Source organism: Cydia splendana, chromosome 1 (assembly GCF_910591565.1).
Source record: "Cydia splendana chromosome 1, ilCydSple1.2, whole genome shotgun sequence".
NCBI lineage: Eukaryota > Metazoa > Arthropoda > Insecta > Lepidoptera > Tortricidae > Cydia > Cydia splendana.
Window position 1 is genome coordinate 12,433,427 of NC_085960.1, and position 27,391 is coordinate 12,460,817.

General features: G+C 35.0%; 1 protein-coding gene across 1 annotated transcript; it reads left to right on the top strand.

The window, feature by feature from the left end:
- The first annotated feature begins 3,676 nt into the window (after positions 1–3,676).
- On the top strand, positions 3,677–26,833 carry LOC134795999 (putative glutathione-specific gamma-glutamylcyclotransferase 2). The gene is made up of 3 exons (XM_063767903.1): positions 3,677–4,194; positions 15,127–15,162; positions 25,519–26,833. The coding sequence occupies exons 1-3, from the start codon at positions 3,955–3,957 to the stop codon at positions 26,047–26,049; spliced, it is 807 nt and encodes a 268-aa protein (XP_063623973.1). The 5' UTR covers positions 3,677–3,954; the 3' UTR covers positions 26,050–26,833.
- The last annotated feature ends 558 nt before the right edge of the window (positions 26,834–27,391 follow it).

Consider the following 27,391-nt stretch of genomic DNA (forward strand, 5'->3'; position numbering starts at 1 on the left):
TAGTTACCTGCCAAAACACAGTAAGTTTGCGAGGAATGTTGCCAGATATTGCAAAATATTGTCACATAATGATTATTGTATTTCAAAATCTGGAAAGTATTTGACAATATTGGAAAAACGACCAGTAGTTTTCAGATATGAAATTAAATAAACCTATTAAAACTATACTTATACAATGTAAATTATTATAACTTATGATCAAAATAACGTACCAAGTTCAAAATTACATTATATATGTGATCGCCTATGTACATTTGTACAGTCAGCATCAAATATCAGCAAATAAAGAACTTGAACTTGAAATAGATGTGATAGCCAAAGAGGCCAAACATATCGCAAACCATCCTTATTCCTATGGTAACAAAGTTGTATTGTAATATGTTTGGCTACTTTAGCTGAGTTCATCCATGTTATGCTGCATGTATTGTTTATTTTGAGCTAAATGAATAGTTATTATTTGCTACAGTTAAAATAAAGAAGCATTTTAATTCATTTCATCTCACTAAAAATATCTATTTCAAAAGTCGGATCTACATATTTTTTCTATGTCGTTTAGTAATCAATAGATTCAGATTCAGCATCAATATGATCAAAATTATGCAGTAGGCGGTAGGCGAGTTGCATTTATAAATGCACATGCAACTGGTATTACATAAATAAGTTATTGAAATATTCACCGTTAATACTCCAAAATGTCTGTTATATTAATGTGTAAAATAATTATACCTTATTGCATTGTGATTTTATTCTATATGAAATATATGGACCATTACTGTGAATTGACGAAGTTTTATTTTTGATTGACTAAAAGTGTGCTTAATCTGAAAATATCTGAGAGACCGAGTTTTGCTCGGAAAAATATAAAAACTCAAAAAAGCGCGTTTTCCCAGACATAAGACCTAGCTAGATCGATTTATCGCCCTCGAAAACCTCCATATAGCAAATTTCATATAATCGTTAGAGCCGTTTCGGAGATCCTCGAAATATATATATGTATAAATAAACACGAATTGCTCGTTTAAAGGTATCAGATAGATAACCAATCGAGTCTATAATACGATACGTAGGTATTACAGGCTTTATAAGTAGGTACCTACCTACGAATCCAATGCATGTAAATAACCCTCGCACCTTTCCTGCAAGCGATGACCAAGTGCCCGCTTCCAAGAATGTTTTGGTGTCATATTATAACTTCATAAACAATTGAAGAGGTAAACAATCTTAGTGACAATGACAAGCTTCATTGTCTTCAGCTGAAAGTCGAAATACTCGTACCACCCTGTGCGCGCCGTATATTACCTACCTACCCAATCCACCGCCCCGTGAGTGGGCAAAGAATTAAACTGTTCCCAATCCCAACTGTTCCGAAAAGCACGACACTGCAACATTCAGCAAAATACTCTGCTGACTGGCCTTAGAAGGAGTCAATATATAGCTGGTTTGTTACTGCACACCGTTGTATGGGGACCTTGCACTTTGAGACTATGCGCTGAAACTTGGCACAGTTGATTGTTAGCTGGTCTTGAGCAGATACAGACCGGGAGCCGTCGAGAGCCACCTCTCATTTAGTGGGGGGGGGGGGGGAGGGGGAAAGTTCGATGCTGCCGCGCTTCACTTGGAGCAACATTTCTCTAAAACTACACCTATTAGGGCATGTAATATATCATTTTCGGATAAATTAAGGATGAGGAATCTAGTTTTGGAACAAAAACAATGCACTTTCTAACAAAAAAAAAGCATAAAGTAGAAAAGACTAAAAATCTAATTTTTGATTTATTCATAATTACCAATTTTTTTTAAAGTGTAGCAGGAATCTGAAAACAAAAAATACAGTCGTAAAGCTACACTTATTACGTTTAAGAAAATATATTGTTTAAAATACAAAACTGTTGATAAATGGGAGATAAAAAATAATATTAAGCGTGGGTCAGAGTGATCTCAATACAAAATATTATGAATGTGGGAAAGTTACTTATAATTTGTTCTACAATCGTTTATTTTTCTTGGTTTTCGTAAATAACTCGTAAACGGTAGCCCACAGCAAAAAATTATCTTTTACGTAAATAATCTGTTTCAGATTTCTTATAAAATAAGTACTACTGTTTTTCGCTACCATCAATATTAAAAAAAATATTGAAGGGAGAAAATAAATACTTAGGTCCCCTTTTTTAATCATTCGTAAATAACTCGTAAACGATGGCCAATAGCAAAAAATTTTTTAGTAAGTACATGAATAATTTACATAAAATTTCCTACAAAAAAGGTCATTCAAACTTTTTCGCTAGGATCAATGTTGCTCCAAGTGAATCGCGGCGGCGTCGAACTTCCCCCCCTCCCCCCCCCCCACCCACTAAATGAGACGTGGCTCTCGAGGTCTCCCGGTCTGTATCTGCTCATGACCAGCTAAGAATCAACTGTGCCAAGTTTCAGCGCATAGTCACAAAGTGCAAGGTGTCGCGCACTAACAAACTAGCTAATAGGTGGGGTGTAGCGATGTCGGCACAGTAGGTACCTACCTATACGTATGCAAAAAGTAGGCAGGCATGTCATCCTGGGAACGGCAAAACAGGATCACAGCAATATAAACCGCCAGCTTCAACAAAAATACGCCGAGAGCTTTTTCTAGCAAACTAAATAAGCTTTAAGGATTTAAACAAATATTTCAGTATGATTGTATATTTACGTCTTTCTACAGATCTATAAATTTTACTAAGGCGAAAATATAACTCCCCAACCCGGTCGTCTTGCTCGTAGCTTAGTCGGCCGTACTAAATATTACTCGCGACCATCTCGCGACCTGCCCCGGCTTCGCACGGGTTAGCAAATTATACACTTAAATCTTCCTCAAGAATCACTCTATTGATAGGTGAAAACCGCATGAAAATCCGTTCAGGAGTTTTTGAGTTTATCCCGAACATACATACATACATACAGACAGACGCGGCGACTTTGTTTTTTCATTATAATTTGTAGTGATTCCTCTTTTGATATGGCGATGGCGCGCTGACTTGACTAACATTTTGGCATATATCTACAAAGAGAATTAAAACTAAGAGTTACACTACTAAGTTAATAATTTTTGTATCAAATTAACTTAATGTTAACTAATGTGATAAACTGATAATAATATAATAAATTATGGTATAACATACCTACATAAAGCAGATATTCTGTAATAAAGTCGTCCAGTATTGCTAAAATTGAGCAATATACACTGCTGCACCTGCGTTACCTAATTGTTACAAAATACAATTAAATATATTTATTTATCGATTGAACTCCATGTAAATGAAAACATTTCGAAAATTGCATCAGACAACTCATAAACCAATGAAAATTATTCATTTTGGCAGAGATCGTTTATTGGTCTAAAATAAATTTCCGTGTTGCAAGCCACAAAATACTCAAAAAGAAATAACGGAACGTGGAACAATAACACCTTGAAAAATTTAATGAAATCGCATGAATTATACGATTTTTGTTTTTATCAAATATAATTTTACCTTTTAATTCCTACTAGTCTAGTAATCAGAATAGTTTGTTCAAGAAATAACAGAATAATCGCTGAAAACAAATAATTATTCCATTCTATTGTTACATCAGCGTAAACTGAAACGTAACGTAATGTTGCCATGACTGAAAACTCTGCTCTTTATTCGTGTTCCATAAAAAACCTAATCCTAATGTCAGTTTGTAATTGAACGTCGCTATGGGAAGGCTTAGATCAAATTTATACTCCTAGTGCTAGTTTATTATTATTGTAACAACGTACCCAAATTACCAACGATGAGACACAAGTAGAATAAAAACGTGACATTTATATCTGTGATAAATCCCTTCAAACACAGCTTACAATATTATACTTTCTCCACTTAATTTGAAGTCACACGTAGTCGCGAATTTCGCAAGTTGTTTTTGCGCTAGTATACTTTCGGAATAAGGGAATAGTTAACGATGGAGAACAGCAATGGAGCTAGTACGAGCAAATGCGAAAGTATTTCCAGGAATCTACTGGATCAGCCACAGTGTTTGGAGGTAATAAAGCCACGAAAGGAACCCTTTTGGGTTTTTGGCTATGGGTCGTTGTGCTGGAATCCAGGATTTGAATATAAGCAGAGTATTACTGGTTACGTGAAGGGATTTTCCAGAAGGTTTTGGCAAGGGAACACCACGCATCGCGGGACAGACCTTAAGGTATGTATGTATTGTATGAACATTCTATTTGTTAATTTCAATTAACGATCCGGAAAAGAGCGATCGTTGTCACGCACCTTTTATTCGTAAAAAAATCTCTTTACGTCTCTAATTGTGCTAATTTTATTACAATTTTTTTTTGTGTGACAATGTGTGCCATCAAGGAACATAATTTGGAATTACAGTATAATATATGATTATTATGTTTAAGATTTTGAGCTTAGCAGAAATACCTATGTAAGTGATCTACACCCATTCTTACTCTCCTAACAATAAAGTCGCTCATGTTGCTTAGCTAGTTTTTTAATATATACATAATTAGAGCACCAGGTTGAGATAATCTTTAATAAAGAAAACTAAACTATATAAATGTACTGCTCACAATAAAACAAATTGCCATAGTTCAATGTTAAGTGTATGTTATTATCATTATGTGTGTATTACCAATTGATTTAAGTGCTATGGTGTAGACAAGAGATCAATGGGTCACCAATATTGATAACATGTTTGTTTACTTATCCAGTTTAATGTAATTAGAAATAAATAAATCCACTGAAAAGATTTCTAAATTGTGTTTCCAGTAAAATCCATAAATTTTGCTACCATTGTGTACAGTCAGTATCATTGGTAGCGGATAAAACAACGCTCCAAAAGTATCTGCCATCCTGGAATTCTTTTCCAAATAGAGATAGACATATTGTTGTTCTAAAGTATCTGTTACATTTAATTGTTCTACATACAGGGGCTCATATATTTTTGTAAGGCTATTAGAAAATAGTAGATATTTTTGATGCATAGTCTGATCCGTTACTTTGGATGCCGACTGTACATACAAGGATTTGTGGTTTGGAATTTGTGTTTTCCTACCTAAAGAAGAAAAGGCAGTGCTTTTAAAAAAATAGGTTTATATATCCAGAAATTTCTTAATTTTTAAAAATTTTCATTACCAACTAGATTGGTAGGTTTTATTATGCATTTTTTTTGGGATATTTATAAACCAAGACATCTTTATTGGTAAAGCTACCTGTGCTTTCTACATAGGTGCTCTAGGCAGGGGTATATTTCATTACCACATAATCATATTCTTTTTTAAGTTATTTTATATTTTTTTCATAGTAACACCTGAATAAAAAATATTTTTCAAGCTGCTCCTTATTCTGTCACTACAATACTAGTCACCCATTGATTGTGGTGAAAATGTCCTTTTAGTTATAAACCTTCTATTATAACAAGTTAAAATGTGAGTTAGGTATCATTAAATCATGTATAAGAATAAGAATAAGAGTATTTGTAAGAATGTAGTACACAAAACAAGTTCTTGACAATATAAAAATGTCCAATACATTCTGCTTAACAAAGCATGCAAAGAAGGTTTGCTTAAACTAAACTTAACTAAATTACAAATATTTTAAGTAAGGAGATACAAATATGTCAATTATCAGAATTCCAGAAACAAGAAAAAATAAAATATGTATAAGTATTGCAAAATAAAGTAACATTAGGTACATAAGTCATTTATTAGAATGTCAAATTTTAATTCACATATAAATATTTATAAGTAATAGAAATATTCATTAAATAATTAAATGGCATTATAATTAAAATATTCATTTAGGGTGTAGAAACAATTTTGTTGAAGCCATTTTGTCACTTTTTTTCTTAAATATATTGAGGCAGTCTTCTTTGAATTCTGATGGCAGTTTGTTATAAATTCTGATGCACATGTAATATACATGTTTTTGGCTACATACTAGGCGCTAAAATGGTGCTGCAAGTTTATAGTTATATCTGTAAGAACGATTTGAGACTTGAGATTTTAATTTAAATAGTTGAATATTTTGCTTAACGACAATACAGATTTCCCTAATGTATATGCAAGCTAGGGGCAGAATGCGTAATGTTTTAAAATGCTGCCTACAGCTTTCTCTGTGTCCATCGCCACAAATGGCACGGATGCATCTTTTTTTGAGCTTTAAAAGCATCATAGACTTCGGTCGAGTTACCCCAGATTATTAATCCACAGGTAAGGCTCGAGTAGACGTAACCATAATATGCGGTGATAGCTGCTTTACGTAAAACAAACTGTTTTAAGCGCCTTAATGCATAAACGAACCGGTGTAGCTTGTCACAGACGTATTTTACGTGTGATTTATAAGCTAAGACGTTTTCTAGCCGTATTCCGAGAAACGTGCTATCGACTTCTTCTATCTTTTCTTGAATAAATTCAGTGGTGAGTGGAGCATGATTAGACTTATGTGTTTTAAACTGAACAATTTTGGTCTTCGTTAAATTTATCTTTAGATTATTTTTAGACAGCCATTGATGCAATTTCGTAATTCGTATACTGTTGTGTAAAAATGTCTTTTGTAACAATACTAAATATGTTTTGTCTTACCATCATTTTAGTTTAATTGAACACTATACCAGTAGGAGGTAATCAAAACAAACTTAAAACATAATATTTGCTCAAAACATACGTGTAGGTTTCAAGTGCTACAACTGACCTCGCAAAATAAGTCACAATAAAATTGCCATTAAATCACTTTAATGAAAACAAGATGTTGGTATACATGTATTATGTAAATAGCCGGGTCCACACAGAGCGAGCATACGCGCGAGGCAATTTCCTCGCATACAAAACGGCCAGTGTAGACGCGCCTCGCGCGCGCCGCTTCGGCCGAGGCATAAACATAAACAAACAACAATAATGCATAAACAGCACAGACAAAGAGGATTAAAATTATTACATAATTAAAATAAAAACAACGATGCACCCATATGGAACCACAACCAGGTGTGAAAATAAAGCCCTTAGATCGCTCAATAACAGAAACTCGCAAGTAGGTTGATTGTTACGTTGAGACTATATAGAAAGCTATATAGCAGCTAACGGTGTTAAACAAGTAATCCGTTAACAAAGCACTTACTGGAATTGGATCAACTGAGCGTGTAATGGAAAATTGGTCGCTTCGGGCCCGCCGTGCGAAAATATTCGCGGAAGTATAAATATAGGAGGGTACCTAGATGAAATCACACGCTTCGGCGAACCCAATAGGCTATACCATAGTTATACTTATATTTTTATTCAGGTGGGGTAGGTACGTAAGTTACGTACGCTTCAGCTACATTTCTTAAATTTTCTATCCAAAATTTACGTGATCGTGTGTTACCATTTAGTGATGCCCTTATTTGGAAGTTCGGACTAGCGATATCTCGCAAGCAGGCAGTCCGTCGATACATGATCAATGATGTACCAATAACCAATAATAAGAGCAGGTAGTGCACATGGTATAATAATATACTCCGCCTGGTACTCTATTCCCGTCTTTTCTAGGTCACCTAACTGACACAAGCCTACGTCATCATGCGACAGCGCTATATGATAATATGCGATAGCGCTATATATAGCGGCCATGTTATTGTGACGTACGGCTGTGTCACTCTGGGAATAGAAGACCATGTTTTATTAGACCATGGTAGTGGAGAAATACGCAAGAATATAACTACCTACGAATAGGTAGGTATAATAATTGTAATCAACATAAAATTACATGAAACTTTAGTTTGCTCGATGTTTATATGGAAATTGTGAGGCACACCGATGGTCGATATAATAGGTACTCCTTGCCACTGGAAAGTAGTGTAGCTACTTAAATTGTAAGTACCTATACCAAGAATATACTTATGTATGCTCTGGTCGAGCTACATCAGCTCTTAAAGTCATTAATGTCATTATTACTCATTATGTATCATTTCCACGGAAAAGTAAGCCTAAACACGATTTCATTACATGTTTTTTATGAATGATGTAAAACCAAGTGTCAATATGTAATGTAGGAACATATTGAGTAGCTTAGCGTTAAAAAATAACACTTTCAATACTATTAGGAGGTAAGAAAAACACCTGAAAACTAGTAAGGTTACTTTGGTTTGTTAATCGCTAATTGTTTATTGAAATTTGTTTTCTGAATGTTGTGGTTTGCAATGTTTTTGCGACGTTGGGTAACTTGACTTGTGGCAAAAGAACATTGCTTAAAACCAAGCAGTTGAACTGCATCTAATTCGTTAAAAATTACTACCACAACCGATTGGCACTGCCTATGCCTAAAATAATATTACAAAATATAAAGAATCTTGAGAAAAAGCGATTAGATTTTGTCGTATGTCTTATTTATAATCCTGTCGTGTATCTGATGTGCCTATCATTAAATTGGCCTGTACTTAAATTTTACTCGCCCTACATTTTTATTTTAGGAATTTTTCGTCACTTGCGGAAAAACGTTATAGGTACACGGACAGATTTTACTGTTCAATTGATTGATTCTTTACTTCGTATAAGCCTAATGAACCGATTATTAATTTATTAATTTTATTATATATGTATCATACTTCCTGAGGATTACTTAGAATCATAAGCCCTTAAGCCTAGATACCTACTTCTGTATGACTGTAGAGCTTTGTTTCATTCATAATGTTATTGGCATAATGCTGTTGGCACCAGTTCAAGACTTGCACTTTCTTACGGGACGAATGCGATGCATTATATTTTTACACACTTGAGGACAAATACGTGTTACGGCCGCCGCCACAAAACCCGCGACCTTAACTTAAAATTATCATTAAAATTAGGTCAGGCTTGCGTCCTTAGTGTTTCACTCTCAACACCTGTTACGCCTTTGTCATAAGCTTGAGGATATTGCCGGTTATTGTGGGTATTGTGGGTATTTTTGGCGAGCTCTCATAGATTGATTGCGTATTTTGGCAGTCCCTCTCCAAACCCCTCTTCCCATAGTTATGTACCTATGCCAAAACATACTTTGTTAGTTTAATTTTAATATGAAACCAGGCCCATATAACCATTCCAGTCGCAGAATCACAAAGTGGTAACTAAATGTCAGATGTGTCGTAACAGAGTCCACACAATGTGTCTAGAATTGTTTCGAAACAAAGTGTCGTCGCCGTGTCTACACTTTTTCGTAACAAGGTGTCGACACATTTGTGTGCACTTTGCGTGCGGTTTGCGACTAAATCTGACAGCAAATTTGTGACAGCAAATGTCAATATAAAATACCTCTTGAAAACCAAGGTTTGTCAAACTACAATTAGTGTCTCGTGTGCTCGTAATTCTAGTAAGTCATCATGGGCAATGCAAATGATAATAATCGACCGAAACCATATAAACACCCAACACCCGTCAACCTTTTACAGAAAAGTTTTTAAAGAAATTCAATAAGCTACTTAGGTCAGGCAACGAATGCTCCAAAAGTTGTAGAGGGAAATGCTCGGAACACAATTTTTGACTCCGTAACTCGGTTTGACAAGTTAGGAGGTGAACATATCAAAAGTCCCCGGCCGTAGCCCTTGAGCGGGGGGGAGAGAGGGGGCTTTGAAGGTCCCATTTTCCCGTTTTTCGATTATATCTCGGAAACTATGCATCTCAGCGACATGGCCACTTATACAAAATGAAAGTTAATTTAATTTGTTACAAGTTTATTCAGTTAATTTTTTCGATATGTTGAATAGTTTTTGAGATATCCGCTCTTGAAAGTTTATTTAGGGCTCTCAATTTTATCTTGATATATCTATATCAGTGAAGGTGCTAGGCCGTGTTTGGTATCGTTTTCGTATAAATCTGGGGTGCTGAATCCATTTAAGATATCACATTGACACCATTCCACAAAATAAAAATAAATCTTTTTAGGGTTCCGTACCTCAAAAGGAAAAAACGGAACCCTTATAGGATCACTCGTGCGTCTGTATGTATGTCCGTCTGAATACTCAAAATAGTTCTTTACCTATAGATGACAGGAAAACCTATTAGAAATGTGCAGTCAAGCGCGAGTCGGACTTAATGTACGGAACCCTTAATACGCGAGTCCGACTCGCACTTGGCCGGTTTTTTTGAAAATCTTCTTGACGCTTAACCGCTGAACCGATTTCGTTGAAATTTGGTATAGAAATAGTTTGCGTCCCGGAACAGGACATAGGATAGATCTTATAACCAAAATCATCTTTTGAAGGTGTGAAAAGTGGCGTGGAAATTTGTACGGGAAATCAATAACCGCTGAACCGATTTATATGAAATTTGGGATGGTCTACATCTTTGATTTAGTTAAAAATGATGAAAAAACATGACTTCAAACCTAAACTTAAACAGTTTATTAACTTCAAGAAGTCAATTCTGAATTCCCCCCTACACCTCATTTCACACCTTTAAAGGATGATTTTTGAGATAACTTATTATATCCTGTCTCGGGACTCAAAATATATGTGTACCAAATTTAAATTAAAACTGTTCAGCAGTTTAAGCGTGAAGAGGAGTTTAAAAGAAAGTATTTTAATAAGTTTATATGTTTTTACTTCGGAATGGTGTCAATTGGTGACATGGAATGGTGACAAAATACTGCGAATTTATACGAAAACGATACCAAACATGGCCTCGTAGCTTTACTGTTGTAGAAGTCAAAATAAAATTAAGAGCCCTAAATTCTTATTACTTGGCCAAACTTGTGTAGAAGGAAAAGGTAAAATAAAAGTCTTCGGCAGGAATATAAGACACAAATATATTTTTTTTTTGCGTTACTATTTCATTCATCAAATATAAACATACCTTGATTATACTATTCTAGTGAGATCCTCATAGATAAACAAAAACATTTACTTAAAAAATTACAAGGTCGAAATGTCACGGAACTTGTGAGAGTAATATGTGAAAAATATAAACTTTTATGACAAAAAAAATCTGGACACAATTTAAGAATCACCCAATTGCGTCGAGGAATCATCTGTATTTTTGCTTGTTTCATTACCTCCTCGCTTTTTTTTGTCCTTTGTATTCTGTAGCAATTTGTTAGATCTGAAAATAAAGATAACTTGCGTCGTCACGGATGTCGATTTATAGGTTTTAGGGAGTGCAGAATTCGAAAACGATGATCATTTTATAATCCAAGATGGCGGCTACGTATTTTGTCATAAAAGTGAAATCCAAAATAGTCATCATTTTCGAAATCTGCGCCCCCTAAAACCTATAAAACGATATCCATGACGACTTTTATGACATAGTGCATTGCCGCCATTTTTAAATTGAAAATGTTATCATTTTCGAAATCTGCGCCCCCCAAAACCTATAAAACGACACCCATGACGACTTTTATGACATAGTGCATGGCCGCCATTTTGGATTCCAAAATGGTCATCATTTTCGAAAGCGGGGCCCCCTAAAACCTATAAAACGACATCCATGACGACTTTTATGACATAGTGCATGGCCGCCATCTTGGAATCCAAAATGGTTATCATTTTCGAAATCTGCGCCCCCTAAAACCTATAAAACGACACCCATGACGACTTTTATGGCATAGTGCATGGCCGCCATTTTGGATTCCAAAATGGTCATCATTTTCAAAATTGGGGCCCCCTAAAACGTATAAAACGACATCCATGACGACTTTTATGACACAGTGCATGGCCGCCATTTCGGATTCCAAAATGGTCATTATTTTCGAAATCGGCACTCCCTAAAACCTATATATCGACACCCATCTCGACTTTTATGACAAAGTGTTTTGCTACCATCTGCATGCAAGACATTTCTATTATTTTTACGTACAAAAATGGCCCCCTGTCAACTTTCAATCGAGATTTAATCGATAATTTATTCGATTAATATTCAGATTAATTCAATTTCAATCTATGTTAGGTCGACTAAACTAATCGCGATTAAAATTTGAGAATTAACTTTTTTTATTCCATTAATTAGTCGAATAAACAGTTAATCGATTAATGCCCATCTCTGACCACGGCATTTTTACACTTTGAGAATATCTGAAAACAAATCAACACAAGGAGCCATTTTGCAAATCCAGTAACATACCAGTAACTTTGTTATTACTTTTGACAGCGCGTGTCATGTGTCAACACAGAGTCGACACAAAGTCGAAACATTGCAACTACTTTGTGACTGCAATATTTCTCAGCCTTAAACCATATTTATACATCATAATTAACAAGTTTCGTAGTATGTAAAGCGTTATTTCTGTTATTTAAGTATAGTATACGCATCGAAGTACTAAAAATGCTTCAAATAATATAGTTATGAACACAGGCACTGAGAAGTAAACAATTTCATTTCCGGCTAAACTAAAACAATGTGGTGGCGCGTTGATTATATTACACTTAGTTTATCAAATCACTCGAGCAGTTTAATTCCCCATAATAATTTAAGTCATATTGTAATATAAATGCAAACAATATATAATTACGTCTTGTAATCCGTTTTAGAGATGGCGTATTAATGTCACTTATTTTTATTTAAGTATTTTTCCATCTGACAGTTTCCATTTGACAGGAACAAAATGAACGAATGAACGAATGATTTTGGCATAAAGTAGTCGCAAACCCGAAACAATGTGTGCACACGGCGACCACACTTTATGTCACTTTGTGTCATGTGTCGACCCTTCCCCATTTCTGGTAACTGTGTCGACACGGCGACGACTCTGCGACTGGAATTGTGACCGAAACAGACGGTGTCGACACAAGATGTGTCAACACCGCGTCGTAACGGCGACTGGAAATGGTTGTATGGGGGGTGTCCAAGTTCAACCAGCCTAATCGACCACTTAGACTCCGGATAAATTGTCTGCTCTGCTGTTGCCAATTTCAAAAGCTCACTTACTGCGCTATTCCGAATGCATGTCGAAACCAAAGACACGTCAGTAGTTCCGAAACCGGATTTCACAGACGGCAAGCTTTTTTCCAAGAATCATGGCCTCCAATATTGCAATTTTAGTTTGTTATTGTATAAATGCTCAATTCCCAATTCTTACGCACACTGGGAAATTTCCACAATTATTAGCGTACGGCTGCTTAAAATTTTGTGATTTAAAATAGGTACCTATTGGAATTTTAGTCTGAATATTTTATACTACTTAATTATAGTAGTGTATAAATGTTTGACAAATGCACTAAACATTTGGTATTAAATAAGGTATTTTTATACAAAGTGACATTTAATTTATCTGTATTATAGTTAAGAAATTGTCTCATGCTTCGGTATCTTCTAATGTAACGACGAACTTTTTGTAGTCATAATAAGAACAATCCAAACTCGTGCCACAATCTAGGTATATTGTCTATCCAAAACAGGTGGCGGCAATGAATCATTAAGTACGCACAGGTTGACCTAATTTAAACAATAAACTAATTTAAATTCGTAGTTCTCATTTAAGTATTTGGCGTTGATAACTGGTTTTAGTTTTATTTTATTATACGAGTTCAAGATAACATTACCATTACATGTAGCATGTAGGTGGTACGCCAGGTGTTGAAGCATCGTTTTTACCACGTATTATACATACAAGTATTATAAATACGAAAGTTAGTAGGTATAATGTAAGAAAGAAAAATTGAGAAGAATTGTGATAAGAAAGGAGAATTTGGACAAAATTCGGCGCATCAACATGGCTTTTTGTTAGGAATTGGATTACCACAGATCACACTTATATATTCGCTGTAAATTTTACCAGTATTTCTGGAAATTATCGTAAAAGGGCAACAAGATTTTGTCAAAAGAAAACATTTTTGACACAATCATCAGATCAGCTGGATGGTACCAAGCAGGTACCTATCATAACGGTACCCAAGTAACGTAGATTATGTAGACCATTGCCCTATTTTATTTATCAAAAGCTTGTAACTTGTAATACAAGTGGAAGTCCCTTTTTGACAGCTTTTGTTAGAAAGGGACTTCCACTTGTATTACAAGTTACAAGCTTTTAATAAACAGGGCAGGTATAGTCTGTCCGTTTGTCTAAGATCAAGTACGCCATAGTAAATGTATGGCGAACTTGATCTTGGAAATCGGACAGGACATGGTATAAATTTCAGTTGAATAGGAAACCGAGAAGTGTGTGATTTTGACTTACCTTGCAATATATAATTACACACAAAAGACACCGTTACTTGTGTTTTCAGCAACACCGCAGTATGCGATTAATTCGGCAATCCGCCTCGATTATTTGGGTTCATTGAGCCATAATCTTGCGGTAAATGAATGATTACATTATTTTTGAAACGGTATGTTTGGAAAAACTTTACAATCGCCATTTAGTATGTTCACAGTGGAATGGACGTAACAATTTATTTATGGAATCGCGAATATTGGCCGTAGATCACGCTACTACCTCATGATACCGCTGAACCATATTAAAAACTGACAACGGAAATACCGTGAACTAATAAAAAACAGCAGTTATCTTCAGTAATGTATAGACGGTGGCGCCCTCGTTAAACGCAGTTATATTTTTTAACAACACGCGTATTTCTGTAAACATTTGGCAGGTGTGTATGTGTGCGTCAAATGGACTGGACTAAAATAGGTCCGAGTTCTTCAAATTCTTGTTAAAGACGCGTTTAGTTAAATTATAAACTTATAAATGTCGAGTTTAATTTTATTAGTGATATGTTTTTAAATTGTTTAATTAATGTTTCAACATTCTTCAAACTTGTTTGTAATTGACGGTTGCTATTTTCAATAATGTAATTTGTCTTGTAAATAATCTGCGATGAGTAATGTAAAAAATTATGCACAATAATCATTTAGGTACTTACCTTTACATTACCTTTCGTACGCCGTGTCTTGGTGCGAACCCTCAATAATCACTTGCGAACCCCTGGGGATTCGCGTACCTATACTAGCTCATTTTGGGAAGCCCTGGTGTAGAGTATTTCCATATGACAGTATATTTACGGTACTCCACTTCCAAGTTCCAACTGAATAAAAATTGTCTTTTAACTGTGATATATAATTGAATAAACTCCGCCTTGAAAATATTTTGAATGAAAACGATTTCAAATTAATACCAAAGCACATTTTTTCATACATGTTATTTAACCCACCTAATAATTAATTGTTTTTTTTTTTTGTTGCAGCCCGGTCGCGTTGCTACGCTAATAGAGGACCAGGAAGTGAGTATATTTATATCCAAAATAATCCTCGTCCGCACTCAGCGTGTCGATATTTTTAGCATTTCTGGGTCAGGTCTATAGCTGCATAAATCACTGCAAGATTGAAAGCAGCTGGACGCTTCCCGATTGAATATCTATTCTATAGGATATTTTAATTTCACACTAGGTTAATAATAAGTTAATAACTGTACTACGGCTACCATCAGTAGTATCAGTATCAGTACCATCAGTTTGGCACTGACATAAACGCTAGCGTGAACGTAATTTACTTTCTATGGATCTCGCTCGTACTGACATATTAGCGCGAGCGAGATATATAGAAAGTAAATTACGTAGACGTTAGAGTGTTAGAGTAAGTATATGTCAGTTTTGACACTGTGAGTGACTCTTAGTATGGGTACTGAAGTGTCAATCGGGCTCAGATTTGCATAACGTAAAGTTAATTAAACCTAGCATACAACCAATTTACTTAATAAAAACAATAGTTATTTGTTTTACAAGGGGGCAAAGTTGTTGTTTAACCGCTCGTGCTAATATTGATACCCGAGCAAGCGAAAAATTCCAAAATTTGAACCACGAGCGTAGCGAGTGGTTAGAAAAATGGAATCTTGCGCGTTGCGAGGGTTTCAAAGCACGAGGGTTAAACAAAATTTGCCCCCGAGTGAAACACAAAATTTTTCACCAGTCACCACACCAACCCGAAGCAAATATTAAATGTAAAATATCAAACAAAATCAGACCAAATCAAATCCAAATGAATATTATTAAATATTTATCATCCAAAATCATCATTTAAAAGTCAATTCTACCAGCGAACATAAGAAAACAAGTCAAAATTTGCATTTGATTACTTTGCCTCACATGTGAATAAAATGCAACTTTGCTATCAGTTTTTGAAGTGCAAAGTAAGCCTTTCCGAGCTGGTGTGGTGAAAAATTAATTAACTATTACATAAACATAAGTAATATGGAGTATTTACATGCTCCTGCCTGAGTAAACATTTGACAGCCAACTTTAAGTTACGCATTCGCGTAGTTTTTTGTTTCCTTTGGCCTATGACACGTGACGGCGCTTACCGTCCGCGAACGTGTTAAGATATCGCTGAGACCAATAAGCAAAAAATTGTATTTACGACCCCAATGATATGGTGATAAGATCGTTTACACATATTTTTTCACCTCAGCAGCTCAAACAAGGGTACTTTGCTTCTTAAAAACAGTGAGCAAAATCGCATTTTGCTCACTGAGTGAGACAAAATGACATTCAAGTGACCTTTATAGTCAAATGTCATTTCAACATGCGGGGTCTAATACAAGTTCGATATACATACTTGGGTTCTATTATCTCTGTCCTTCTAGGTATGTTCTCACTGCTTAGGGTGAAAAATTTTGTGTACTACACGAGATCAAAGTTATTTACATCTCGTGCGCTTTTGAATCCCTTACTACGTTCAAGATTTTAAATTAGATTTATTATAGAATCTTTCGCTTGCACGGGACTCAAAATAAGCACTCGAAGAAATATCAAACTTTGATCTCTTGTTGTACAAATAACTATTTCTCAATTGTTCAAAAACATATGACGAAAAAGTCGTTTCATGTGTGATATGATGGCTCTTGTTATTTTTAATGACTTAATTTTTATTATTACATACTTGTTAGGTATAGGGGAACAGATATACATATTTCGAGTTTCACCTATTATAGTTCGTGAAATACAGCTCGACAACAGACTGAAAACTAATTACAGAAACCTAAAAACGAATACATATTTGGATAGCCAATATTTGCAGTTTAGATTACACTGTCTACAAAAGTAGGTAAGAATTTCTTATTATGTTACCTACCTATTAGACAGTTGACATACCACTCACATTACTCACATATCATATAAAATAAATCAGAACTAGATGTTTGTTTGCTAGATATACCGGGTGTGGCCTGTAACACGAGCAAAGAATTAAAACATAGATTGTACTCCTCAAACCGTGACACTTTTGTTCAACAACTTTTAAAAATTATGAAGTATCTACACTCCCTATTTTTCATACAAAATAAATATTATTTTCAATGGACGCCATCGCCACGCCATATCATTGTGATTGACGTTCCTTGTCACGCCTTAAACGTAACAAAATTCGCAATACATTGCGTCTTAGAATAAACTTTAAAGTGTATTAAAAATCAAACCACAAGTTATTTTTAAAAGTCGCTGAACAAATGTTGGTCAGTATGAGGAGTACAGCCTACAGTTTAATTTTTTGCTCATGTTACAGGCCACACCCGGTATACTATAAGAACGCAAAAAAAGAATACTAGAGCAACTAAAGTAATTTCAAAATTAATAGGCAACTATTTTTGCGTTCCTCTAAATTTTTCCATGAGTGTATGTTGTATTACCATTAAATTAATATAGCGCGTGCTCATATTATTCTTATTATTAAAGCTAGATAATGTTAGTGTTTTATCATGCCTTTATCGGATAAAAATTATGTAACCCGTTTTGCCTAAAACCCGCTTTACTTGAAAAGATAACTTGTTGTCGGGGGCCAAATTACATAACAGCATTCATATAGCTTTCGTGTCCGCGAATGTGTTTTAAGCAGTTGCAGTTTTGTATGAAGGAACAGAATCTTCCTTAAGTATTATAGTCTGACAAAAAAGAGTAGAAATTAAAAAGTGGCAATACTGTAGTGTCGTCCCTTTCAAATCAATCTAAGAAAACGGGACGACACTCCAGTACAGTATTGCCACTTTTTAATTTCTACTCTTTTTTGTCAGACTATACGTTTGACACGCACTTGAATTTTTTTATTAGTCAGTTATGAATAGGTAAAGTTTTTCGTTCTCAATTATTATTGTAACACTTACCTATTTTAAAAATTTCATGCTTATAGTTGGTCAAGCAAATCTTGTCAGTAAAACAAGGCGCGAAATTCAAATTTTCTATGGGACGATATCCCTTCGCGCCTACATTTTTCAAATTTGCCGCCTTTTTCTACTGACAAGATCTGCTTGACCAAGTATATTTTATGTGTTCCTTATCATTAGGTAGCCGTGATAATCTTTAGTTTATTATTGCGTCATTATCATTGTTTTCAGTAACAACGTACCGACTGGTTTATAAATAAATTATAAATACAATTTCATAATTGCTTTCATGTTTTACCTCGGCATGCTCTGTGACTGTCTGTACATTTATTTAAAGTAGGCTGGTGCTTTCTTAACTTTCACAATCTTCTATTTCAATGATTACGTCCTTAATTCGCCTATCCGCTACCTGCAATATTTTAGAGGTCATTCATCATTGATGGGTGATTTACTAATGATTGAGAGACTTGCCTACTTGCCGACTTGTCTTTGACGCTTGCCGCTTCGTTTAAGAATATTAAGATCTAATTCTGTGACCCAATTGTCATTAACTTTAGTCCTATTAGTTATAGTCTTTTCAAATTGAGAGGAAATCAACTGATGACTTATAAATTTTATAAAAACAATAAAAAGAAAGGAACCTTTATATATCAATTTTTATTTATTTATGGCACGTATTTAACCGTGTACCAACCAACCACCACCACCAACTAACCAACATACAACATAGACCAACTCCCACTGACTGAAGAGACGGAGGCTGACAATTGTAATATTGACGATTGCTTTTCCATACAAAAAAAAATGTCGCATATGATAAATAAATACATGATAGATTATTAAATGTCTGTCTATTTTTATCACCACAATGATATGATGGGAAAATTGTCACAGCTATAAGATAAACCAGTCTAGACGATAAAAGGTTAGGTATTTTTGTCATAATAATGCGATTTCATGGTGTTGTTCATTTTATCTCTAATGACCTCGTTAACAATATAGCGGAGTTATGACGAATATAGCGCTAGAAATCACTAGCGCTGCGCTAGTGATTTTAATATGTGCTTGTGATTAATCCAAAGGGGGCAGTAAGTATACAATGAATTGGGGTATTTCATTTTCGTCAGATATATTAGATGGTTCCATTCCATAATAATAGCTATACGTTCCTCATAAATACCTATTGGTTTTTACTGAGGATTACTGGATACTGAGGGAAGGAAGGACACACACTCGCGACCCCTTTATAGAGCCATAGAGACACCTCAGAGGGTCGAAATTCACAAATTTTAAAAGCCTTAAGACTATCCGATTCCACAATAAAACGAATTCCGTTTTTTTCTAGCTTCAACCGGGCTTTTTGGCAGTTTTTTTCCTGCAAAATCCATCTCCTGTTTATTGAAAACTCCTTCTTAACCTTTTAGAATTTATCATTCGATCTGTATTAACACAAGCGATATTAATGTTCTTGCGGTTTTATTATTCCACATCGTAGAAACTTAATTACGCAACATTGCAATTGTCATCGGTCCGTTCCAGTTCCCTTTTTTTTTCTGGCCGCCAATCCATTTTGAGAATACATACCCTTTCCTCTAACTAAATGGATCGGTGGATGTTAACAATTTAATCATAATCATAATACTGAATAAGCGAAGACATTAATCATAATCATAATTAGTCTTCTTTCTTCAGATAATTTGTATGTGTTAATACATAAATATAATTTCGGTTTAGTTAAACACAATTTATCCTTATTATGCAAAGTTAAACTCACAAATGCGCTAAATTAAGTTATCTTACCTTGAAAGGAAACATTCGTCTTTTGATAAGTTATTCTTTGCGACAGTGAAGCTAACAAAACGAAATGTGTTATTTAATTTATTACACTGAATATCAGCTAATGTCCTTCAACGTTACTCGTGCATACATTCAATACGATACCGTTTCATACCATCGATCCTATTGCGTGTGACGGGCATTTAAAGCATGTGCCAATAGTAATCGGATTTACATAGAACTGCGCTTTCTGAATGTGACGCATCGGTAACACGTGTTGGTTTTGTATTTATAAACTCTTGTTTACAGTAAACAAATACCCCATACGAATAGATAGTAATCCTATAGACACTTTAACACTGCTGGTGTATGTATACATTATAATATTCAATATTCGCGTTATAGACGAGATAAAGTACCGATCCTTTTCTATAAAGTGGTGCCAAAAAAGGCGAAAGTTTAAGCAAGGTTTGATTTGCAATTTGGCAATACTAAATAGTTCAATCAATTTGTATTGATTAATCTTTCAGCCACGGGCTCCCATGGGTTATACGAGCGTACCAGATAAATTAATTAATTTATGTATATTTATTTATTAGCCAACTTTGGGAAAAAAACAAAATACTTTTATCAAATATTAGTATATTTATTAATTTAAACATGTAAATACGATCCATGCCACGAAAATAACATCATCTAAAGACTGAGTTTCTTATTCCCCTGTACTTACATGAAAGGGCATACGCATGGACGAGCCTCTAATCGAACGAGCGAGCGAAGCGAAGTGAAGTTCTTACATTCGACTTGAAACATTAGGCTGGCTAGGGGCACGTCCCGGCATTTCGATGTTTTTAAGCTGATTTATCAGAGGATAGTTTGATATACGCAATAACTTAAGTAAATGTATTCTAATTTAAATTATATTACGTAAACATGTAGTTGAGGGCATTATATTTTAGTCATTAAATTATGAGCAGGCTCGATCACGGGGTTTTGGAGCTAGAAGAGCCTAGAAGGCCCAAAAGCTATTTGTGAGGGGTCTTGCTATTCTGGTCAACTCCTTTGCAAGAAAATATGAGTGGCCATAGTTTAGATACATTGGTAGGGTAGGTGGATCGTTGTCTGGTCAATTGTGGTGGGTACGCGATATCAGCCATCTTGAATTTAACATTTTTTATTCAATCGTGTCGAAAATGAAATCTACACTATTTAGTTTATAGCGAACCGCGAGTTCTCAGTTCGGGGCGAACTACTAGTAATATCATCACTACATCATTTTGGCAAATGTGCCATTTGAAACTTATAATTTTCTCCTTTCATAACCAGAAAATTAATCATGATTTAATTCCCGCGGGGACTTCGTTCTATTTGTACTCTAGGCTTGTCACATAACGAGTCAGGTCTAAAGATGAATCGTGTTCCGCATACCTAAAGGAATCTAGTTATTGGCGCTCGAATTGCATCCGGCAATTTTCAATTCGTTCAACTCGCCACCCTGTCTCACTGCGTGCCACGTGATTTGGTAACATACCTAGGTGTCTAGCGGTCAGAGGACCTACCGCGAAAAGCGAAAATCGTAATTTCGTCGATTGCCTCTGTTTCGCTCTTCCATATTCGTGCCACAGAGAGGTAAATAAAGAAATTTCGATTTTCGCGGTATGCCCTCAGTTCTTTGACCTACAGATTAGCGAAACCGACGACTCCCCAGAATCGTAACGATTCAATCGTTTTACGAGGACAGTTATGTGGGCTGATAAGCTGTCTTTGATATGTTACATTGATGAGTCCAAAATCTTATCGGAAGCCTTACTCTTTGTTTTAGTATCTAATTTTACCCTCGTTTGTAAGTACAACCAGACGTATAACTAAGACGTGCCAATGATACATTTTTGCAGAAACTAGTAATTTCTCAATTATCTTCATTGTGAGGTTATGGACTGTATGATTTTATATTGATCCAGTTCCATCCAGCTGCTAACAACCGATAACCTGAGTGAGTGACTGCGTATCAATTCTTTAGAATATTTCTTACGTCAATCGATTTGTTATTTGTTATGACTTCCTTGAATTCGTTTATGTTACCTACTTGAAATACTCTCTATGTTGTTTTATAAACACTGTTCTGTGTTATAATAAAGTGTCAATCTATGTTTAAATAAAAATGATTTTCTTTATAGGTATGATACATTCCTACTATTCTTTCCTACACCTTTAAAAAAAATAAAAACAACATGTGTAACTTTGTTTATAAGTATCAATCTTGTACATTTAAAATAATGAAATCATGCCCTCCTTATGCCTGAATGATATCAGTATTATGGCATGAATAAGATACGAGTATGAAACATACCTACCAAATTATTAAACAAAACGTAATTAATGTAATGAACTATTATGTGATCCCTGGGTCACCTATGTTATTGTTATAAAACAATGGGGGTACAGATGGCACAGTAGATATTGTTAACACCATTACTTATTGATTGTTCTGTTCTGAGATAATAACTTCCTCTGGGTATTTGAATGAAATATTAATTAATTACGTAATTAAGTAGGTATTCTTCGATTGTACTGTAACGATATTGTCATTGTTCTCGGTACTGTCAAGTTACGTAATACTTTATTTTATTAAGACTTAATCAGAATAAAGTAATCAATGTTATTTACCAAGATGTTATTCTGGATTCTTTTTAAGTACTTTCATGAGCAATCTTATTTATTTAGTACGTTAAGGTACCAGGCTAGCTGGGTAGATCTTGACATCAAGAACCTATCTCTTGATGTCGAGAATCTTATAGCTATACGGTATTGTCGGTTTTGCTATCAGACAATCTGTCGCGCCATCTTGAATGTCTGTCTATCAACATGATACAAATTGTAACAAAGGTCTATTTTAGACATTATCGGTATCTATCGTATCGGGGGTGATACTGTCTTTCAAAACCCAACTATACATAAATGGCACATGACAATTTCCTGCGGTGCTTTTGTCCTTACTGTCCTTAGTAAGTCTCTTCTTACCTACATATTATTATTTTGATCTGTACCAATCTTGTGTATCATAGATGCGGTTTTGTGATTTTCCTAACACTGTCTGTGTTTATCTGATATCGCTAATTCGCCACTTGTGACATTCACGTGGCATTAATTAATGGAAATATTATACATAATCTTATCTTAATAAGCTGAACAATGTCAACAGATCGACAACTAACATGTGATTAATCCCTTGGAGATTATTCCATGGCAGATTATGTTTTAAAAGTGTTTAATAACAAGCTATTTCCATTTGTTTTTACTTAACATTTGCCGAGCCTTCGTTGTGTTGAGGTAAAATTGCAATACCTGACCCCCTATTCTAGACGTACGGTCACCGACATTATTAGGGTTCAAGCTAATTTGGTTGTTATTACTCACGGTATGGAATTTAATATCCAATGTAAAGTGAACCCTAAATGGCTCTACAATTAAAGTCCGTACTGTACCAATTCTGATTAATGAAAAAAAAACTATCTCTCCTTTCCTGTTTCGCTGTAACATTATCGTTGCATTTTCCTCTCCATAATTGCAGGCGGCAAATCTGGTAATACCAGTACGTCCTCCGCCTTATCACTGTTATCAGAACAAAAGGTTCTGGCTCCTGACCTTTGGTCACGACATATCGAATCTACTCACAGCAGACTCATACGCATGTCGATATTTTGTTACTAAGAGAGAATTCTTCTAGATCTTTTAGCACAATAATATAGGTATTATGCACAAATCTCGTTTATTCATCATCTTTCAAGTTGTTTTTTATATCGGGCGTCAGTAGACTATTTATTAAAAAAAGCTTAAATAAGTACAATTTAATTCACAGACTATATGACTTTGTGGCAAATACCTTTATTACTTACCTTGTTATCATGGTATAGAGTAGAGATACCCTACAAAGAAAAGATATAGCAATAATGTATCTATATATTACGATTATAAAGGACGATTAAAAGATTATTATAAAATAGGTACCTACTTCACTAATTCACGGACATTGTCAAGAGGTGAGTGACACGATCGCTGACCCATGATTTCTCCTGCGCATGCATTTTGCATCATTATGCATTGGTTGATACTTCCACACGTGATACTTATTTGTTTGTAACGTGACTAACTTATTTAGCTACTACTATTATAGACCACGTGGCAGATTAATCTGATACTTGCAACTAAGTTGCAAAATCCTTGATATCTGTAAGTGCTATTTAATGTTCAAGTATTCGAGTCGAATATCGTTAAATAAGTAAAGCTACGACTAGACAGTCTTTGTGACACTGGTATAGTAACATACATGTTAGATTGGTGTATAATATTTGACTTTTAAGCCCAAATAATATTATCTTTACAACTATAATTATAATTGGATCAAATTGACAAAATTAGATTTATTATATATCTCTGAACCTAGGAACAGGATTCCGATCTTACTAATAATTACCTATACCAAATTGTATGGTTCCTTGAACTTAACATATCTTTATCTACAATTAAGTCACCTTGTTTTCTTGTAATGTACGTACACACTGTCGTCATCCAAAAAATTGTAAACACTGATATCTATTTGAATGTTTTTGATTTTTTTTTTTATTCAACTAGGTACTTATTGACAAGTATAAAGTCAATATACGAGTTTAAGCTCTCTTTATATTCAACTTTTGAATGCTTCGTGTATTACTTCATACCTAACTAAATTATTGTCTGTGCAGTGACTTATTTACATTTGAATAAACACCAGCGTTTGTACAGTTGGTACCATTTCGCGAATATTATTATCATGCGCACGCGCGCAGTGCGAGGCCTGAATTAAGGTCAGTCACATTTTTCATGATATAAATTGTCATTTTATTTCCGTAGTCATTCGCATATATGCTGGTAAAGAATTAGGTTAAGTCTGCCATTGCGCGCAGGGTTTCAATAAAGTTTCCCAATTTAGATGTTCCTACAGCAAAGCAAATTTTTAGATACAAAAATGTGACGTTATCCATAACGTCATTATTAACGATGCTCCGATATAAATACAATGCTGCGCCACGATGTGCGGCGTAAGCGCCATCGACAATAAGGTCCCTTTTCATCGATAATGCCTCAAATAATAAAAATATCGTCCCGCCAACTAACATGCTCAAAATACTTTTTACAACAGAGTCGTGTGTAAAACGTATTTTGAGCCTTCCTTGAAAATACTCGTACAGTGGTTTTCTATCAAACATTTGCCTTCATCTAATTTTTTAATCTAAGTCGCCATTCTCCCATCATTGGTGCTAGATACACAGCACAGTATAGCCAGTACAGACACAGACAGTATAAACAGTATTTTCAAACCGGGCAGTATTTTTCCTCACACTGAGGAAGTTAGAAACCATAAAGCAAAAAGCGAAGCAATGTTTACAAACAAATTCAGTTTCGATCAAATTACGTAAACAGCCATTTGTCATGGTTAATCAACTTCTATTCAGTTACACCGACCTGAATGCCATATCTAGAAAATGTTTCTACGTATCGTAATTGCATTGTAACTGCTTAAGTACCTATATCGTAAAAACTAAGTACTTATAAGAATCAATGCCATTAGGTATTTAATTGAATTTCTTACAAAAGTAGTAAAGTCTCTCTCGTAAATTGTATATACGAATGTGTTATTTACGAACTAACATGATCTTTTCTTTGATTCCAGGGTATCACCTGGGGCAAAGCATTCCTAGTTGCCGCCGATAACAAGGCTGCCCTGCCCTACCTCAGCACAAGGGAGTGCCAGCTCGGAGGCTACCGGACGTACACCGTCAACTTCCACGCTCGCCCGTCTTTCTTTCCCTCAAACTCCACAAGCGAGAAAAAAGACGCAGTTCTATATATCGCAGTCCCGGAAAACCGCCACTGGCTTGGCGCTGCTCCTTTACCAGACATCGCGAAACAAATTCTCGAATGTTCCGGATCTTCCGGCTCCAACACCGAATACCTTTTGAGGCTAGCTGACTTCATGAGGGAAGAGATACCTGAAGCTTTAGACGACCATCTGTTCTCATTAGAGAGGCTCGTCAGAAAGTTTGCTGCCGATATGAGGATTTGCTTAAGAACCTTGATGGGAGGAGACCAGGATGTGGAAAATGTGGAGGTATCGGAAGAGAAAGAAGCGACGGCGGTTATCCCCAGCTACCAGTTTGCTTCGAGAATTCCCGAGAAGAAGTTGCGTTGTGTGAACATGTGATGATTGCGCGATTGTATGGTAATTAGGTATGTTGCTTTAAGCTCAACGAGTATGTTACGGAATGAATGAGGCGATAATGCCAAACATATGTGCGACTTTGCTTTGAAAATGTATGACATGTTTGAACGATGATGAATGATAATATACTCTCTTTTTTAATAAATCTTCCGTAATTGTATGTGATATTCATGTCTTTTGTAAGGTGTATTATGTTTCCCAGGAAGGTTCCGTGACAGCTAGCAAAACATGCCATTGTTATACAATTACAATAGCCAATTTCATAAATATTTAAACCGTTGACCATCGGTACGATAATGTTGGTAATGTTATGTTCCCAAAACACTGAATGAATACAATCTTGTTAGGTTTAAGTTAGACTACAAATCAACTAAAACTGACCAAAAATATTAAATTGACAAGTATTATGTTACGAATCTAGATTAAGACTAAGATTATTTTGTGATTATTTTATAAAGTGATGCTAATTTGTTTTATGTTCTATGAAGTTATGTTTGTTTTAAGTTTGTTATATATGTTATTACCATTAAAAAAACTATTTAATTGATACATAAGATTTACTGTGCTAGAATTTTATAATTTGTGATTTAAGAACAAAATGCTCTTATAAAGGGCTGAATTCGTACGTCGTGTAATTTATGAACTAGTATTTTGTATGTTCGCAACGTTCACTAGCATAATTTTGATATGAACAATTTGTATGACAATGTAAGGCAACGCCACAATTACAACGACAAGAATAAATTTATGAATTAAATAATGTGCGGTTTTATTTCTAATTTAAAATGTGAGTTCCTATAATTGGCTTCCTGTATCTACTACAATTTCTATGTTAGTGTCATAGCTGTTGGATCTCCAAATGAATAAAATAAAATAAAAATATTATGGAAGATTAACGTCCTAAGTCCTAGTGATCTACGTGCTAATGACCAATAGATGACACCCTGTGGTCACCTCTGTTGACATAAAGGTGACATGTACTGGGACTTTGACATTGACAAGCTCTCTAATATCGACCTTACCTCGACACCGGTCATCTGGTCGGTCGTAGCGTGCTGTACGTCATAGTTCAAAATAATCTAGTTTCCAAATCAATCCTTTCCATAGTTTGTAATTAATACACTTTTTATTAGGGCCTCGCATTGATTATAGTACGAGTTCATACATTTTGCTACTAAACGCAAGTAGTAGCTAGAGGCAATACAACCCAACGCTGGATATTTTTTTTTACATTTTATACACTACATTTTTGCGAGAAATGCCATCTATTGAAAGCAGTAGGTACACATTACATTAGGCGAATTGTAATTGCCTAACAGTATAA

Bases quoted from the DNA above. Each gene is read 5' to 3' on its own strand.
- LOC134795999 (XM_063767903.1), top strand. From the start codon at position 3,955: ATGGAGAACAGCAATGGAGCTAGTACGAGCAAATGCGAAAGTATTTCC. The intron at 4,195-15,126 runs GTATGTATGTAT...TTTTTGTTGCAG, and splicing joins ATCGCGGGACAGACCTTAAG to CCCGGTCGCGTTGCTACGCT. The intron at 15,163-25,518 runs GTGAGTATATTT...CTTTGATTCCAG, and splicing joins CGCTAATAGAGGACCAGGAA to GGTATCACCTGGGGCAAAGC.